Here is a 20,891-nt window from a genome sequence, read left to right on the forward strand (position 1 = left end):
GAAGCCCTTCCACGTGTCGCCAAACAGAACCACCTCTCTACTGCCATTAAGTAGCCATTATCCTGACTTTATTCTATTAACCACTTTCCTGATTTCTTCTATAGGCAGTTTTATCACCCAAATGTGCATCCCTGGACACTATAGTTCAATCTCACTCTAATAACAATGGGATGAGTTTTAAATCTCTTTTAACCTAGAGATTCTGCTCCATTCGTTTCTTTTCCCTATAATTTATGTGTTAAAGAGCCTGGGACATTTGACTGATAACGTTTCTGAGAGACTGGATTTTGACAATTGCAGTCTCTTGGTGCAGTTCCAGGTGTTCGCCTATCTTCCGTATCTCCTGTCATCAGACTCAGATTTAATCTTTCTGGCAAAACTACAGGTAGTGTTTGGCAAGGCTAGGTACATGATATCTGTTTCTTTTTCTTCTTGTGATAACAGTTGTTGATGCTTAGATCTTCATTCACTGAGGGTTGTAAAATGATGATGTTCTATTTCTATAATTTTTCACTTACTGATGGGATAATTTTAAAAAGGGACAATTCCCCTCAACTACACTTACGTTACCCTGTACTGTATAGTTCATATAGGCAAGGCAGAATAAATGCACGATGGATTATCCTTTATTGATAAGTTTTCAAGATAAAGTAGTTCCCCGTCATATTCTGAGGTAACAATTTTTTTATTTTAATATTATGAATTCATGGATTTAAAAATATTTGCTAAGTTTCAATCAACTGAAACTATTTTCATTTTGGAAGATCAAAATGTAACTTAGATCCACTGCAAACCTCTTCAAGATGGTTCCCGGCTTCTTTTGACAAGCCCTATTAGTTTTTCTTTATTTGAGACATAATTCACACACCATAAAACTCACCCTTTTAAAGTGTACAATTCAGTGGTTTTGAGTATAGTCACAGGTTGTAAAACCATCACCAGTGTTTTACTCCAAAACAATTTCATGACCTGAAATCTGATACTCATGAACAGTCATTGTCCATCGCCCCTCCTCTCAGCTCCTGTCAAGCACTAATCTACCTTCTGTCTCTATGGATTTGCTTATTCTAGACATTTCATATAAATGGAAGCATACACTATGTGGCTTTTGTGTCTGGCTTCTTTCACTTAACAATGTTTTCAAGATTCGTCCATGTTGTAGCATGTATCAACACTTGCTTCCTTTTTGTGGTTGAATAATATTCCATCATGTGGATATACAATTTGTTTATCCATTCATCAGCTGACAAACATTTGCATTGTTTCCAGTTTTTGGCTATTATGAATAATGCTGCTATTAACAGTCATGTACAAGTTTCTGTGTGAACATAGGTTTTCAATTCACTTGTAGAATTTGATACATTTTGACATATGTATATACCTGTAGAACTATCGCCAAAATCAAGATAATGAACACAAACATCATTCTGATGTTTCCTCACGTCCCTTCGTAATCCCTCTCTTTTCACTCCAAAGGCAACCAGTGACCTGTTTATGTTACCAGAGATTAGACTGCATTTTCTAGAGCCTTACAGAAATCGAATTATATACTATGCATTCTTTTTCGTCTGGCTTTTTTCATTCAGCATAATTATTTTCAGATTAATCCATGCTGTAGCATGTATCAATAATTCATTACTTTATATTGCTTAGTAGTATTCCATTATATCAATAAACCACAGATCATTTCTCCATTACCATCACCATTATCCATTACAAATCATGGACATCGAGTTTGTTTCCAGAGTTTTACTATTATAAAATATGAACAATCGTATATAAATATTTTTATGGACCATGCCATCACTTTCCTTAGGTAAATGTCTAGGAGTGGAATGGCTGGATTATTTGGTTTGCTTTACTTTTTTTTTTTCCCTAAAGATTGGCACGTGAGCTAACAACTGTTGCCAATCTTCTATTTTTTTTCTTCTCCTTAAAGCCCCCGAGTGCATAGTTGTATATTCTAGTTGTGAGTGCCTCTGGTTGTACTGTGTGGGAAGCTGCCTCAGCATGGCCTGACGAGCAGTGCCATGTCCATGCCTGGGATCCGAACTGGCGAAACCCAGGGCCGCCAAAGCGGAGTGCACGAACTTAACCACTCGGCCAAGGGGCTGGCGCATGTTTTACTTTTTAAAAAAGTCAAATTGTGTTCCAAGGTAGCTGTCCCATTCACATTCTCATTAGCAGTGAAAGTTCCAATTCCTCCACGTCTTTGCCAATGTTCAGGCAGCCTTCTGAAAAGCTAGAATGTTGATGCTCCTCTCCCTCCTTCCCCGGGGACAAGCCTCAGGCGGTGCACCTTCTCCTAAGTGTGCCATGCTGTGGCGGTGGCAGCAAGCCACCCTCACTCTTCTTGCTTCTCAGTGGCCCTCAGGCATCCAAGCTATGCTGATTATTTCAGTGCTTTGAATGAAGTGAGGCAGAAACTAGCCCTTTGGGCAGCCCTCCATAACGCTGGAACACTGGATGCACAATCTACTCCTCTCCCCACCCCCAAGCCCCAAATAGAAGATGCAAAGCTGAGGCATCCTCTCCCAGCGCAGAGCTATGCTGGCTTGGGGGAGGGGCTGACCAGGTAAACTGAAATGATCTTCTACCTGTTTCAATGTGGCTGCTCTCAGCTTTGTGATCATCTAGGGTACTGAAACTTCTTAACTGAATTCTAGAATTCTCATAAAGGTATTTTGGTCTGTATATCATTGTTAAATTGATGTTTTTGTGGGAAAACAAGGATTGGGACTTCCTATTCTGTCATCTTGCTGATGTCATTCTCCAAATTCTCATTCTTGACTGTTTATCTCCTCCACTATTTTAACCATAGTTATTTTAATAACTGAATCTGATAACTATTTTCTGGCACCTTGTGGATCTTTTTTATTGCCTACGGTTTCTTTTGTATTTCTTTCATATAGGTTTAGATTTTGTGTTTCTGATTATTTTGAATTGAGTGTTGGGCACATATATGAAAATTTATAGACATATTGGAGGCCTAGAATACATTTATCTTCTTCCAGAGAGAATTTACTTTTACTTCCTCTATATGGCTAGAGACAGGAGCATCAAGAATCCCCGTAACCCATTTCAAGGGACTGAAATGATTTCAAGCTGTACTTCAGTTCCTCAGGGGGCCTGTCTACTTGTGATTTACCTGGGAGTGGTCCTAGGTTATGGTCCTTTATGTCCCAACTCAAAGCATGAGAGCTTCATAAAGGAACCTGCCTTGGTACAACCTGAACTCCAATTTTCCCCTTGCCCATGGAATATCAATAGTGCTGATCAGCTTTGCAGTTCCTTCTTCCAAAATCAACAGGTGCTCTGCGAAAAATTGGTCCCAAATGTCTAGCTTACTTCTCTAGGTTTTCTTCTTCTCTTGGACCATGGCTTAGTAATTCTTTACTGTTTCTGATGCTTTCAAGCAGATGTTTATATTTGTACATCTTTTCTAGTGGTCAGAGATAAAAGGGTTAGTCTGAATTACATAGGCCAAATTACTGGAGGAGAGGTCCAAGACTTTATAAATTTATACTTTATCTATAGCAGTTTTTCTCAGTGGGATTACTAATGGTATCTGAGGTAAAAATTCTTCTGGTGCATATATGTCATGCATAACAGATGTTTAATATCCCTGGTCCTAGGCACTAAATGCCAGTAACAACCCCTCAACTTCCCTCATATCACAGTAAAAACTCAAAAGCATGAGAGGTTTATAAGGTACTCAAGTATAAGATTAAATGGTAGCATTCAGCAATGTGAAATTATTTTATTTGTGTCATATCCTTCTCTTCCTCTTCACAGTAAATCTTTGCTTGGATTGATCCTTTACAAGCATACAGCCTTTTCTAAAAGGAAAAAAGTCAGTGAATATGCTTGGCTAAAATCAATTAAGTAAATGGTTAGAAGGGACCACGGACAGGCTGAAGGTAGTCCACAAACCCCATAAAATTATTTCCAAAAGATTGTAGAGGGAGGATTTTAATCAACAAGATGTTCTTTAGAGAAGTAAGCACCACTAGGGAAAAAGGACCTTTTTCACACATTGAAGAAAATAGCTTTAATTACATTAGGACTTACTTGAGATGATTCAGTGAGTACAAACTTACAGGGGGGAAGAGAAGAAGCGATATGTAATTTTTCAGTGTTTGAACTCCTGAGGGGAGGCAGATGTAATAGGGAAGAACTACTGCTTTGGGACTGGTATCACCATTCATCATTATTAGGATACTCTGCTTATATTTACATTAATCTCTTCTAAGGTTTTCTAAATTTAACTGAGTGAAGTCACAGCAAAAGAATGAGGATGAGGCTACTAATGAAAAAAGAGTGATAAATTACAGAGCTGAGCAAGGAGCAAAATTCAACATGAGATAGCAGGGAAACAAGAGGGCAGAATTTTTGTGCAAGGAACTAAGAATTCCCTGGAAAAGCAGAGTATGAACCCCAGGGAAGGGAGGGTTTCAATATAACTAGAAAAATACAAACACAGATGAAGAACAACGACAAACACTGAATCAAAGAGAGTGCAACACTCATGCAAATGCATATAAAGGACAAGCAAGAGGTAAAGCAAATGGGAATCTCTGGCAGCCTTAGTCTGAGACACCCTCATTTTTAAGTTGTATTACTCCTTGAATGAAGTACAAGCTGTCCAAGGTACAGATGGCACTCTCTAGTGTCCTCCTCCCAATTCTTCATCCTAGCCGTTGCTAGAAAATTGGAGATAAAGTCCTGATACAGACGGTGGAATGAGAAAAACAGAACTTTTAGCTCCATCTGACAAGTTTTCTACAAAAGCAATTCATCTAATGAAAAGCAAAATATACTATCTATTCATCTTTTAAAGCATAAAAAAAAATATGTTTACTTTCTAAAAGTCTAATTGACTCCAGAGCAAAAGAGGCCTAAAAACTAAAATAAAAATAGAAAAGAATGAATACTAGTTAAGATCAGGACCCACATAATTATATATTTTGTGTATCAGCTATTTAACGGTTTGCTTTTTATTTTCTTGATTCATATCAAGTCACGTGAGCTTAGAATAAATATTTTTTTGTAGGCTTCTAAAAGAGGACATTGAAAATGGGAGAGAAGACATACCCAACTGCTGGAACAGGAGAGCCACACTAGTGCCTGTGACGGGAAGACTATCGTGCAAAGGAGTCTGAATCAGCTGTCTATCTCCTGCACCCAAGGAAAACAGCTTCTGCAGCATGGGAGAAAAACACAGAAACACAAATGATTTCAGATATTTTCTTAAAATTACAAATCCCTCTGAAGTTGAAATTTGGATTAGATGATGACCATATAAGATCCAATTAACTGATGCAAAGGGCAAGAATGTAGCCCAAAACATTCAAGCTACTTTGTGCCAAACTGAACATGGTATAGGAAAATTCAGGAGTTGAAAGTTGAAAATCTAGTCATGATGAGATACAAAAATCAGTGACAATCATTCTTAACTAAAAAATAATAAAATGTCAAAGTCAACATTTATATGTCAATTATATCTTAATAAAACTGGGAAAAATAAAGGAAATATAGTATGAAACAGATAGGTCATTTTAAAATTTCTAGTAGCTGCAATAAAAAACTTTATAAAGTTAAAAAAATAAAATAAAATAAACAAAAATCCCATCATAATAAAGACCCATAAAATAATTACACTGCTTTAAACTCTAGCTACAACTGTGACCAAACTTACATTTCATATTCTGCCCTTAGAGCAGAGGTAGGAGAATGAGGGAGGAGAGAGTAGGAAGAAGAAAAGAAGATAAAAACTTCAGAGTAATAAAAGACACTGGGAAAGACAGAAGCCAGTCAAAAAGACAAAGGGTAAAGAAAAGGGATGCCAATTTCACTATCAGTAACATCTTTGACAGATGGATGACAAACAATGTACTTTTTAGAGGGCTGTCCTGTTCCCCAATATTACATAAGAATATGCAAAGTAAGTAAACTGAACAATTTTAGGACTTACGGAAAAATCTCTCTTTTTTTTAAGTATGGTTCCCTAGAAATATTAAGTCATAGCAGCTGAGGTTCTTATTTTTATACTTCAGAGACAAATATGAAAATCTCAAGACATACAAAAGAAGAAAAGCACGTGACCACTTTGAGAAAGTTTTATTTCAATAAAAGAGTTTAATGTCCTCATTTGAGGCTTAATCTGTGACAAAATTCTTAGGAAATTTTAAGGTACAGAGCGTATACTTTCCAAAGAAGATCTATGATTTTGGAGAATGGTCAATATTATCATTACTAAAGGTAGCAAATTAAAATAAGAAAAATAAGCCCTCTTCTTTCAAAGCGTAAAGGCAAGTTATTCTATTAAAGATTACAAACAATACACAAAATGATTTTAGGGTCATGTATAACTGCTGTTATCCAGGGACATTAATAAATAAATGAATCTATTCAGAAGTAGTTATAATGTTACAAAGAATTGTTTTGAGAGTTTTCTTGTTATCTCCTAATTTTTATCACTCAAAATTTTTAAATTTAAGTTAATAAAATGAAGTTTAACTATATACAGGAGTAAGAAAGATAGAAAGAATACATTTTAAAAGTTCAACTTAAAAAAGTGTATTTCCAAGAAAATGTAAACTAGAGCTCAAGTTACACAAAATATGGCTTCTAATTATGCTATGTGAAAGGTGAACCCTGTGTTAAAATTAACCTCATGACCTAAGAAAAGAATGGAATCTTGGGTCTCTAGAAGGCAGACCATAGGGACAATGCTTAAGTAAACTAAGATCCTCTTTAAAAAAAAAATATTTTAAAAATTCTTTTCTCCTTTATGTCATAAATTAAATTAACTAGAGGAGAGGAGAAAAAGAACAGGCCCTCTTCATCTCTTCCTTTATTCTATTTACCTGAGACCCTCCGGCCGCTGGGACAAGGCATGCACACAGGTTTGCAATGAGACTTTCCAAGGAGACATTCAGACTGTCTACATATACAGTGTAGATCAAACCCAAGCAAGCCTGCAAAGAGAAGATGCATGTGGTTATTTCATGGAAAAAGTAAGCACTAAAAATAAATTGTTGTGACATTTGCTCCTAGGAAAATTTCTCTTTGAACCTAGTAAAGCATATTCTACAGTGACCATGAAATAAATTTCTCTTTGAACCTAGTAAAGCATATTCTACTACAGTGACCATGAAATAAATTTTAAGCAGCAAATGTTATTAAGTTTATTAAATCTTCCTCCAGAACCAGAAGCTCTAAATGAGCTTTTGAGTTAAGTTTGTAAAAAGCAGAAATCCATAATTTGTAAAACAGGTGCTTGTGCTCAGATAACCACTCTAGCAAATTTGTAGGGCTTAAAACTGCTTTTGTCTCAACTTACTTTGCAAATCTCCAAATTTCAAGATAAAAATTTAAACATTTTATCTTGTTTTGTGATTCTTACAAATTCAGAACATTTATTCCACAGAAAAGTTTAACTTATGTGAATTATTACAAAGGATAGCAAAACAGAGACAAGACGTGACTAACATTTTAAGCTTAGAAGAAGGTAGGTGGTAAAATGGAAGACAAAATGCAATCTTTATGAATCTTTCAGTTTATTAAAATGTGTGGCTCTGAAAAATTATTACTTGTAGGAGTTACCTATTGTTATTGAAATCTTGACTCTAAGTTAATTTTTCTAGAATATATATAACTTCAACCATAAGAAAAAGTTTTCCAGAAATTATGTATTAATTTCCCAAGTCCTCTGGATATTTTAAAGTATAGTTTATACTTTCCAAAGACCTCTGACTCTGGATAATGGTCAACATTACTATAACTAAAGGTAGCAAGTGAAATAAGAAAAATAAACCTTCCTCTTTCAAAGCTCAAACATATTTATAACTAAAAGTTTTCCTTACATTTGAAAGTTCTGAGAGTCTAAAAGAAGGAAATACATGGAAATAATCAACATTTTAAAGCAATGTTGGAAGTAGCACAATCTGAAATATTTGAAATTGCAAATATCCATTCTATTTACTTGAACCTAGACTCCTCAAAAGAAGGTGAATAAAAATATACAAAGTTGTTATATTACTATGCATTTTAAATTTGCTACAGGTAATCAAATGATTTCTTTAGGATTCATAAATTTTGGAATCAGTAAACATAGGATCTATTTTAAAACAAACACTACATCCTTAGATGTTTAAATAGTCATATTAACATATTTGTTTATTTGTTTCACGCAACATAAAAACATTTCTTCTGTTCACACTAATTTTATTTTATTGGTGAATTCCTAAATCAATTTAAAGATATTTTAAATACAAAGAACTTGTTACCATGATTCACTCAAAACAGATTTACACAATAATACAAATCAATAATGACAACTATGAGTTCTTTACCCTAAAAACGTCTGGATAATCTAATCTGGATACCAACACCAGGCTTTTAGGAGCAAACACTTCCGCAGGCTGAATTAAGCCAGTCACTTCCACTTCACCTTCAATCTCTTCCTTCTTTGTTCCCTAGAAAAAGAGGCACTGGAATCAATACACAGACAGAATTTCCAAGGTTTATAACTCACAAAACATAGGCATATCACACCCTTTCAAGTATTTTACAAAATCCAAAATGAATTGTAAGATATAACTTATAATTAACAAAAATCAAACTAAAAATAAAGCACATACTTTGAGAGGAATCTAAGCAGTAAGGAGGCAAGAAATCATGAAGCACAGCACACAGCTCATTTTTGAAAAGCACCTTAAGCTCCAGAGACATACTAGAACTTTATCTGAGCATTTGGTTTCTGTGTGAGGCACCAGGAATCAAAGGTAAATAAGATACACTCAAATTACTTTAAATAGTGACCCAGACAACTAAGAATGACACTGAAATGGAAAGTCAGTTTTCAAATGAAGAAAAAGTCGTTTTAGAAGTAAGGCACTAATTTTAATTTTTGTTTTTCTGCTTATCTCAACCTTTCAAACAAAAGAGATAATCGTTTAGAATTCTGAGGCTTGCAGAATGCTCAATGCTCTTGGAAGTGAAGCCCAAACAGCTCTAAATTCCATTTGTTCATAAGCAATAATGTTGATTTTTTGAGAAGGGAGAATACTTTTTTATACACGAAACTAAATTTCAGAATGCACTTAATGCCACTGAATTATATATTTAAAATGGTTAAAATGGTAAATCTTATATCATGTATATTTTGGGCACAATGAAAAAATCTAGAACAAAAAAACACCTAAGTTCCAATGACTAAATACTGATTAATAAAATAAACCTTTGAAAAATGTTATTCCCATTTATGAGTCAACAAATATTTCCTATTCACCTATATTCCATAATACTATATGATTCATTAGAAAAGTTTAAAGTAAGAAAAAAAAAAGAAGATAAGGTAGTAAAGCATTCAGATTTATTTCTAGATGATATTCTAAGATGCTAGGACATTTTCCCTAACTAGAATTCCTTTCTCTTTCTTTTTCATTTATGAAAGGTCCAGCTTAAAATTTCTCTTCCATCCTGAAGCCTTTTCCTTACTGATTTTTCTCTCACTCTTAATTCCCAGCACATTTCACCAACATATCACACTTGCTCATATTTATTTCTCCTGCCAAACTGTTACCACACAAAATTGGGATTTCTTGCCTAATACACATAAAGAGCCAATCATTATAGCATCAGCTTTTGAGAAAAGAACACAGCTTTATTGCAAGATCAATCTGCAAGGAAACAGAAGGCATGAGCTCTCAGATCTGTCTCTCCAATCCAGGGCTTGGGGCAAAATTTATGGGATGAAGGGCAGGACAGTCTAAAGTGTAGAGATAGATGATTGCTCTTCATAGGACGCATGTTCATAAAATGGTGGGGTTGGTATGATCTAAGGATGGAATTTTCAGCCCCTTGATGTCAAAAGGCTCACTTAGGCAATAGCACAGGCCCAGTTGATGGGCTGGTGGTCTCAACTGGCCTGAACTAGACAAGGGGGTCATTCCTCTGTCCCTGAAAAACCACTCTTAACTATTCTGTTCATAAGACGGGGTCAGCTGAACTGGTCCTAGGGGCCCATGGTTACAAAATCTCTTCCCCCAAAATGCTACAAAATGCCACATCCAATGGCCTGCTTGACATCTCCACTTAGATGACGAACAAGTATCTCAAACCTTTCTCCCCAAACTCCATTCCTCCTGCAGTAAATGGAAATCCTATCCTTCCATTTGGCAAATCAAACATTCTGATTCCCCTCTATTTCACATCTCATATCCAAGCTGTCAGCAAATCTAGATTTCTCACACCTCCGCTGCTACCACAATACTATGAACCATCCTCGCTTGTCTGGATTATTTTAACAGCCTCCCTCCATCTCCTCTATTCCTCTTTAGCTCCACTTTGTTTCCTTGTTGCTCCTCAAACATGATGAGCTAAGGGTCTTAAGCTCTTGTTTGTTATTCATTTGCCTGAAATACTCTTTCCACAGATACCCTAACGACTAATTCCCTCATCCCCCTTAGGTCTTCAATCAAGCAACTTCTGCTCTGTTAAGCCTTTGCTGGCACCCTACTTGAAACTGCAATATCCTAAGACTCTCTACCCACTTTCCTTGCTTTATTTTTCTCCACGGCACTTGTTATCATCCAACATATTACGAATTTCACTTATCTTGTTTTTCGGTTTGTCTGTCTCCTCCACTAGAATATGCTCCATGAAGACCAGGACTTCTGTCTGATTTTGCTCACTGGTAATTTCTCAGTTCTTAAACAAGAGCCGGGCACATAACTGATGTTTACTTAATATTTGTTCACTGCATACATGCAGGAATGAATTTCCTTGGAATAGTTTTTGGGGTATTTTACCAAGGGAAGTCTTTTTCTCCCTACTTATGGAGGCCAAGGACTGTGTTTTCTATCTCCTTTGGAGCCCATATAGTTTCTAGTACAGTGAAATACAACCAAGGATTAGATGTCCATGGAATGCACATATCCAAAGGGAACCAGCTGTTTACTTTTTATATGTGTGATAAGGTCCACATGCTCTTGAAAGATTTTCATTTGTTTCAAAGCAAAAGCTAAAATTAGGTTGGTTGGTTTCTGGAATCCTTAGAAATAATAAGAATGTGATGAATATGAATTTACCAAAGATTTCCACACTTAATGAATCATATTCTTCATGGATTACTAACAAATTTGAAATGATAGAAGAATGACTGAAATTCCTGAAAGAGATAAAGCTATCCACATTTTTTTGAGATTGTGATAAATGCCCTAGAGTACCATTAAGAAGTCAACTTGAGTAAGTTAGATAACTATTTCAAAATAAATAATCATTAATCTACTATGACTGAAACACAAAATAGAATGCATTGGTCATTTCTTAAAGCTATTCTTTCATTAAACATTAGCTAGATGGAATAGTTTTTAAGAAGAAAGAAAAAAGGTCCAACATAATATAAATCAATAGTAAGTAAAAACAATTCCATTTTTATTTACATCACTTTTTATTACAGATATTGACTTTTACTTCATAAATGTACTATATAAATCATAAGATGTGGTCATTCTTAATCCCAAAAGCTCTCCTACAAGAATACAATGTCCCAAGTTTAGAGAAAATTCTTATTTCTTTTTTCAAAGCAAAATGTACTACTGCGATAAAAAAAAAAAATTAAAAACCTGAAAACTATTGATTAGAATAAGGTTTGTTGAAGGAGATGATAATGTGGTGTTTTTGATCAAATTTTTCTATAAATATTTTATCACGTAAGGAAATACTGCCTCTTCTCTATAGCTGCTAAAATATCTTTTGTATAATAATTATTCAATGGGACTGGCTTTATTTGGTTTGTGTTTTACAAAGACAGACTTTCACACATAGAAAAGATGTGAGAAACTTAAAAATAAGCAGGAAATTAAAAACATAGGCTATAAATGTAATAGATGTTATAATAATGCTTTGAAATTTAATATTTTATAGTATAAAACATTTTCACATATTTTATCTCACTTAATATTTACAAGACTTCTTCTAACCTGAGATTATTCCTTGGTTTTAGCAGGTAGCACACAGAGGTCAGAGAAAGCTTCTATGAGAAGGTGATGCTGGAGCTGACATCTAAAATACAATAAGCAACTAGTCTCTTGAAAATTTAAGGGTAGAACATTCCAGACAAAGGGACAGGCAAATGCAAAAGGCCTAAAGTAGGAAGGAATTTGGCATATTTTAAGAAACAGACAAGCAGCCAGAATACATAAAACCTAAGTAGCCAGGGGGAATACTATTGCAGAGGAAACTGGAGAGTTAAGTAGGGGCTGGACTATGCAGGGCCTTCAGGCCAGCGTAAGGAGTTTGGATTTTTATACTGAATGTTTTGGGAATCTGGTGAAGAGTTTTAAGCAAGGAGGGTAATCTCAATTCTGTTTTGAAAAGATCACTGATGCTGAATGGACAACAGTTTGTAAGGAGTCAAAAGCAGAAATAGGAAGGCTAGTTAGAAGTCTGTTTGGTAGTTCAAGCAAGATAAATGGTAGAGAGGTAACGGGAGACAAAGAAAAGTAGATGACTGAAGATTTACTTTGGACGTAGAGTCAACAGGATTTGCTGACGTCTATAATGTGAAGGACGAGAGAAATGGAGGAAAAGGGATAACTCCAAGTTTCTCTTTCAACACTTGGATGGATAATAATGACATTTATTGGGATTAGGAAAACTAAAGAAGAAACAGATTAAGGGCTGGGGATGGGAGAAAAGAATGGGGAGCAACGAGGAGACAAAGCACCTTGCATACATTAAAGGTTCCATAAATATGAGTTCCATTCCTCTTTCTACCAGTGTTTTGCCCGTTATATAAGAACAGAACAGGGGCCGGCCCAGTGGAGCAGTGGTTAAGTTCACACGTTCCGATTCTTGGCGGTCCAGGGTCCACCGGTTCGGATCCCAGGTGTGGACGTGGCACTGCTTGGCACACCATGCTGTGGCAGGCGTCCCACATATAAAGTAGAGGAAGATGGGCACGGATGTTAGCTTAGGGCCAGGCTTCCTCAGCAAAAAGAGGAGGACTGGCAGTAGTTAGCTCAGGGCTAATCTTCCTCAAAAAAAAAAAAACAGGACGGCAAGAAGTTGAAACTCTTTAGTAATAATGGCTATAAAGTCAATTATACCTCAATGAAAAAAAGAAAGCATGGCTATAAAAACAATTTGAAGATAATCATAAATATTATATTGACATGGGAAGATATCAATTTAAAAGCAACAAGTTTAAGTACTATGCAGTGTGTATATCATATATATATTTTTGTATTAAATATGTCTATGTTTTTAATATGGAGGAGAAAAGGCCTGGAAGGTTATACTACAAAAGATTAGCAGCTGTCTTTGGATCATGGGATTATAGTTGATATATATCATATAAAAATATACACATATCCAGAGAAAAATAATTTACTAAAATGTATTTGTATCATCTTTATAACAAAAAGTTTACAGTTGTAAAAAGTAAATAGTAATATATCAGTATGTGTTTATTTATTAAACACTTACTACACAGTTAGCCACATAGTGGGAGCTACAGAAGGACAAGATACACTCCCTTCTGTCAGTAAATTTATACTCGAACTTAAATGCTAAAACTAACAAAGATGAAATAACAGCAATCAATACAAAACAATACTGCAACATTTTGGAGTTCATATTTAACATGCTTGAGAAACTCTAAGAAGGGAAATGAGTGAGGCCCACAGCAGTGAACTGGGACTTAGAGGATAAACAGAACAGAGGGAAAGGGAAAGGGAAAAGCAGAGATCTAACAATGAGGCAAGTCAAAGTGCCTAGAGAGGTCAAGCTTCGAAAAAAGCAGTATGCTTTGTACTGTGGCCAGCTAACCCGGCCTATTTCATTTTCCTAATTTTAGTCCTTATGCACCTTTAAAATATATGATGATCTAGGGAAACAATAGAAAGAATAAATAAATGGGACTTCATCAGACTAAAGAGCTTCTTCAACGCAAGGGAAAATAGGATTAAAACAAAAAAACAGCCCACTAGTTGGGAAAAAATATTTACAAGTTATTTATCTGACAAAGGGTTAATCTCCATAATATATAAAGAACTCACACAGCTCAACAACAAAAAATCAAACAACCTGATCAAAAAATGGGCAGGGGACATGAAAAGACATTTCTCCAAAGAAGATATATGGATGGCCAATAGACACATGAAAAGATGCTCATCATCGCTGATCATCAGGGAAATGCAAATCAAAACTACACTAAGATATCACCTTACACCTGTTAGAATGGCAAAAATAACCCAAACAAAAAGTGACAAATGTTGGAGAGGTTGTGGAGAAAAAGGAACGCTCATACACTGTTGGTGGGAATGTAAACTGGTGCAGCCACTATGGAAAACAGTATGGAGATTTCTCAAAAAATTAAAAATACAAATACCATATGACCCAGCCATCCCACTACTGGGTATCTATCCAAAGAACTTGAAATCAGCAATTCCAAAAGTCCTATGCACCCCTATGTTCATCACAGCATTATTTACAACAGCCAAGACATGGAAGCAACCTAAGTGCCCATCAACTGATGATTGGATAAAGAAGATATGGTATATATACACAATGGAATACTACTCAGCCATAAAAAAGGATAAAGTCGTCCCATTCACAACAACACGGGTGGACCTTGAGGGTATTATGTTAAGTGAAATAAGCCAGACAGAGAAAGACGAACTCTGTATGACTCCACTCATAGGTGGAAATTAAACATATAGACAAAGAGAACTGATTGGTGGTTACCAGGGGAAAGGGGGGGTGGGGGGCAGGCACAAAGAGTGAAGTGGTGCACCTATAACATGACTAACAATAATGTACAACTGAAATTTCACAAGGTTGTAAACTATCATAATCTTAGTAAAAAGTTAAAAAAATATATGATGACCTAAATACTAGATTTTTATGCCAGGCATATTTAACTAAAATTCCTTCCCTATGTTGACATTATTAGTTGATAAAATAGATTAATGTGCAATCAAAGTTGATAAAATAGATTAATGTGCATTTAATGTGCAATCAATGTTTTAATATAAGAGATATGATAGTGGTAGTTTATCAAAGCTTTTCATTTTTGGAATCTTTTATTTCAATAATTCTTACAGCGTATCTTCTCTAAAACACCTTTTACCTTCTAATTAATACCTAGTGAATAAATCAAAATTAATCATTAAAAATTGAGGACTATGGTCACTGGCACTGAGGTATGTTCCTGCTCATCATTTATATCCAAGACATAATTAATTCAAGTTTCAGTTGTTATACAGTACTCAAGAATTCTTTGGTGTATCTTATAAAATTATTAAGAACATCTAGGACTGAATTAACATGTCAAATTATGAGAAACATTATTAAGCTAATCTTTATCTCTGGAGAAAAAGAGATAATGAGTACAAACTTTTCTGTGAGGTGAGAAAATAGCAGATAAACTTCATGCTTGTTTTCTTTCTAACAAGGTTAACCATCTCAAAATTAGGTTCTCATAAATTTAAAAAGATTATTTTGTGAACCACCATAGTCAACAGACTCTTGAAAGTGCTTTTCCATTATTTGTTAAAATCAGTGAAGAAATAAAAAATGATAAAATATTATTTTTTTTGACTAAACAATTACATCAATATAATTTGGCAAGTTATAAGATCACAGAACTTAAGTTTACCAATTCATAGGTTAAATAAAATATATTTCCCTGGAATCCCTGATGGAGAAGGTCATATGCTGGGCAGAAAGATTAAGATTTCCGGATAATGTCAGCAACATGGCAAAGTAAGCTGTTCCCTTTTTCTCTCTTCCTGTGAATTACAACTAAATGGACATTCACTGACTAACAGAGGACAGAATAATTTGTGACAACAATAACTCAGAAGGGGAAGAGAAAGGGGATGGAACCTGGTTAGTCTAATAGACATAAGATGCTATCAGAAAACGGACTATCTCATCTATGAGATCTTTTATATAAACTTCATGGTAACCACTAACCAAAAAAAATCACAGCAGAGCCACAATTCATAAATAAAGAGAAAACTTAGGAAACTATCACAGAAAAGCACCAAACTGAAATGACAGTCAGAAATACAAGGGAAGAGAAACAATGAAAATATAGAACACCTAGAAAACCAGAGATAAAATGGTAGTATTAAGCTCTCATATATCAATAATCACTTTAAATGTCAATGGAATGAATTCTCCAATCAAAAGACACAGAGGAGCTGGATGGATTAAAAAATAAGACCCAACAGGGGCTGGCCCCATGGCCTAGTTGTTAAGTTTAGCATGCTCCACTTCATCAGCCTGGGTTCAGTGCATATGGAACATTCTCAAAGATAGACCATATGCTGAGAAACAAGGCAAGCTTCAATAAATTTAAGAAGACTGAAATCATATCAAGCATCTTTTCTGACTAAAATGGTATGAAACTAGAAATAAACTACAAGAAAAAAGCTGGGGAAGTTACAAACATTTAGAGACTAAAGAACGTGCTACTGAACAAACATTGGATCAATGAGGAAATCAAAGGAGAAATTTAAAAATGCCTGGAGAAAAACAAAAATGAAAATGCAACATACCAACTCTTATAAGATGTAGCAAACGCAGTTCTAAGAGGGAGATTCATAGCAATACAAGCCCACCTCAACAAACAAGAAAAATCTCAAATAAGGAATCTTAAACTACACCTAACAGAACTAGAAAAAGAAGAACAAACAAAGCCCAAAGTCAACACATTGAGGGAAATTTAAAAATTAGAGCAGAAAGAAATGAAATAGAGACTTAAAAAACAGCAGAAATGATCAATGAAACTAAGAGCTGGTTCTTTGAGAAGATAAAATTGACAAACCCTTAGTAGGACTCACCAAGAAAAAAAGAAAGAAGAATCAAAGAAATAAAATTAGAGATGAAAGAGGAAAAATTACAATGGATACCACAAAAACACAAAGGACTATAAGACAACACTATGAAAAACTATATGCTAACAAATCAGAAAACCTAGAAGAAATGGATAAATTCTTAGATTCATACAACTTCCCCAAACTGAATTGAGAAGAAATAGAGAATCTGAATAGATCGATCACAAGTAAAGAGATTGAAATGGCAATCAAAAATCTCCCAAAAAACAAAAGTCCAGGACCAGATGCCTTCTCTGGAGAATTCTACCAAACATTCAAAGAAGATTTAATACCTATCCATCTCAAACTATTCGAAAAAATCAAAGGAGATGGAATGCTTCCTAACTCATTCTATGAGGCAAACATTACCCTGATACCAAAACCTAACAAGAGCAACATAAAGAAGGAAAATTACAGGCCAATATCACTGATGAACACAGACACAAAAATCCTCAACAAATATTGGTAAATCAAATACAGCAATACATTCAAAGGATCATACACCATGATCAAGTGGAATTTATAAAGGGATGCAGGGATGCTTCAACATCCACAAATTAACCAATGTGATACAAGACATTAACAAAATGAGGACTAAAAGCCACATGATCATCTCAATAGATGCAGAGAAAGCATTTGACAGGATCCAACAGCCATTTGTGATAAAAGTTCTTCACGAAATGGGGATAGAAGGAAATTGCCTCAACATAATAAAGGCCATATACGACAAATCCACAGCTAATGTCATTCTCAATGGAGAAAAACTGAAAGCTACCCCTCTAAGAACAGGAAGTGGACAAGGATGCCCTCTTTCACCACTCTTATTTAACATAGTATTGGAAGTTCTAGCCACAGCTATCAGGCAAGAAAAAGAAATAAAAGGGATCCAAATTGGAAAAGAAGAAGTGAAACTGTCACTATTTGCAGACGACATGACTTTATATCTAGAAAACCCTAAAGAATCCACAAAAACTTTTAGAAGTAATCAACGAATACAGTCAAGATGCAGGATACAAAATCAACATACAAAAATCAGGTACGTTTCTATATACTAACAACAAACCAGCAGAAAGAGAAATTAAGAATATAATCTCAGGGGCCGGCCCAGTGGCACAGTGGTTAAGTATGCACTGTTCTGCTTTGGCAGCCCGGGGTTCACCAGTTTGGATCCTGGGTGTGGACATGGCACGGCTTGGCAAGCCATGCTGTGGTAGGCATCCCACATATAAAGTAGAGGAAGATGGGCATGGATGTTAGCTCAGGGCCAGTCTTCCTCAGCAAAAAGAGGAGGGTTGGTGGCAGATGTTAGCTCAGGGCTAATCTTCCTCAAAAAAAAAAAAAAGAATATAATCCCATTTCAATTGCAACAAAAAAAATAAAATACATAGGAATAAATTTAACCAAAGATGTAAAAGATCTGTACACTGAAAACTATAAAACGTTGAAAGAAATTGAAGAAGCCACAAAGAAATGGAAAGATATTCCTGCTCTTGGATTGGAAGAATTAACATAGTTAAAACGTCCATACCTTCTAAAGTAATCTATAGATTCATTGCAATCCCAATCAGAATCCCAATGACATTCTTCACAGAAATAGAACAAAGAATCCTAAAATTTATATGGAACAATAAAAGACCCCAAAGCAATCCTGAGGAAAAAGAATGAAGCTGGAGGCATCACAATCCCCAACTTCAAAATATACTACAAAGCTATAGTGATCAAATCAGCCCAGTAATGATAGGACAACAGACACCCAGATCAATGGCACAGAACTGAAAGCCCAAAAATAAAACCACACATGTATGGAGAGCTAATCTTTGACAAAGGAGCCAAGAACAAACAATGGAGAAAAGAAAGTCTTTTCAATAAATGGTGCTGGGAAAACTGGACAGTCTATTTCCAAAAGAATTAAATTACGCTATTATCTTACAAGATACACAAAAATTAACTCAAAATGGATTAAAGACTTGAATGTAAGACCTGAAACCATAAAGCTCCTAGAAGAAAATATAGGCAGTACACTCTTTGACATTGGTTGTAGAAGCATCTTTTCGAATACCGTATCTACTCAAGGAAGGGAAACAAAAGAAAAAATAAATAAATGGGACTCGTTAGATTAACAAGTTTCTGCAAAGCAAAGGAAACCATCAACAGAATGAAAAGACAGTCCACCAATTACAAGAAAATATTTGCAAATCATATATCTGACAGGGGTTAATTTCCAAAATATATAAAGAACCCATACACTCAACAACAAGAAAACAAACAACCCAATCAAAAAATGGTCAGAGACGTTCTGCTTCAGTGGCCCAGGGTTTGCCGGTTCAGATCCTGGGTGTGGACATGGCACGGCTTGGCAAGCCATGCTGTGGTAGGCGTCCCACATATAAAAAGTAGAGGAAGATGGGCATGGATGTTAGCTCAGGGCCAGTCTTCCTCAGCAAAAAAAGGAGGATTGGCAGCAGATGTTAGCTCAGGGCTAATCTTCCTCAAAAAAAAAAAATGAGCAGAGGTTATGAACAAACATTTTTGGGCTATAATTAACAAGACAAAAAATAACAAATGTTGGGGGCTGGCCCCGTGGCCGAGTGGTTAAGTTCATGCGCTCTGCTGCAGGCAGCCCGGTGTTTTGTTGGTTCGAATCCTGGGCGCGGACATGGCACTGCTCATTAAGCCACGCTGTGGCAGCATTCCACATGCCACAACTAGAAGGACCCACAATGAAGAATATACAACTATGTACTGGGGGGCTTTGGGGAGAAAAAGCAAAAAAAAATAACAAATGTTGGAGAGGATGTGGATAAAAAGGAACCTTCATACACTGTTGGTGGGAATGCAAACTGGTGCAGCTACTATGGAAGACAGCATGTGGATTTCTCAAAAAATTAAAAATAGAAATGCCATATGATCCAGCTATCCCACTACTGGGTACTTATCCAAAGAACTTGAAATCAACAATTCAGAAAGATTTATGCACCCATGTGTTCACTGCAGCATTATTCACAATAGCCAAGAGATGGAAGCAACCCAACTGCCAATCAACTGATGAATGGATAAAGAAGACTGGATATATAGATGCAATGAAATACTCCTCAGCCATAAAAAAGGACAAAATAGTTTCATTTTCAACAACATGGATGGACCTTGAGGGTATGATCTTAAGTGAAATAAGCCAGAGAAAGACAAACACCACATGATTTCACTCTGATGTGTCAGATAAACAAACACATGGATAAAGAGAACGGACAGTGGTTACCAGAGGGGAAGGGGGTTCGGGGTTGGCAAAAGAGGTGAAGGAGCACACATGCATGGTGATGGATAAAAATCAGACTATTGGTGGTGAGCATGATGCAGCCTACACAGAAACTGATAAATAATAATGTACACCTAGTTTACACAATGTTATAAACCATCATGATCTCCATAAAATAATTGAAAAAAAAATATTTCAGCTTTATTTTCTTAAAGAATACATGTTGAAACCTTGTTTAATGATTATGTAATACGGCATACTGAAACATTCCATAAAGAAATAGGGGGGTCGGCTCTGTAGACGAGTGGTTAAGTTCACATGCTCCACTTTGTGGGCCCAGGGTTTCACCGGTTCAGATCCTGGGCGTGGATATGGCACCACTCATCAAGCCATACTGAGGTGGCATCCCACATGCCACAACTAGAAGGACCCACAACTAAAAACACACAACTATGTATTGGGGGGCTTTTGGGAGAAAAAGGAAAAATAAAATCTTAAAAAGAAAAAAAAGAAATAGAACATCTGCCTATAAACAAATACCAACAATAAAGTCTAGCAATGCACATTCATCTAAAAGTATGCCTTATTCAGATGACTAGGAACAGTATTCTGTGGATTATAATTTGGGTGGAAATTTTAAAGTATATCTACTATAAGCAAAATTAAAATATATCTCTAAAATCAGATAGAGTTAACATGATAAAACAATAAAATACTAGCGGGCAACTACTTAATTTTACAAA

General features: G+C 35.6%; 1 protein-coding gene across 4 annotated transcripts in view; it reads right to left on the reverse strand.

Annotated features, from left to right (window-relative positions):
* The window catches only part of SBF2 (SET binding factor 2), a 463,684-nt gene that overhangs the window by 223,226 nt on the left and 219,567 nt on the right, over positions 1–20,891 (reverse strand). For all 4 annotated transcript variants that reach the window (XM_070491087.1, XM_044753304.2, XM_044753303.2 and 1 more), the window contains 3 exons: positions 8,358–8,480; positions 6,870–6,980; positions 5,095–5,200 (listed from right to left, as the gene is read on the reverse strand). In XM_070491087.1, the coding sequence (XP_070347188.1) occupies positions 5,095–5,200; positions 6,870–6,980; positions 8,358–8,480 (340 nt within the window). The remainder of the gene's footprint in view (positions 1–5,094; positions 5,201–6,869; positions 6,981–8,357; positions 8,481–20,891) is intronic.

The sequence above is a fragment of the Equus asinus genome, chromosome 20 (genome assembly GCF_041296235.1).
Source record: "Equus asinus isolate D_3611 breed Donkey chromosome 20, EquAss-T2T_v2, whole genome shotgun sequence".
NCBI classification, from domain to species: domain Eukaryota; kingdom Metazoa; phylum Chordata; class Mammalia; order Perissodactyla; family Equidae; genus Equus; species Equus asinus.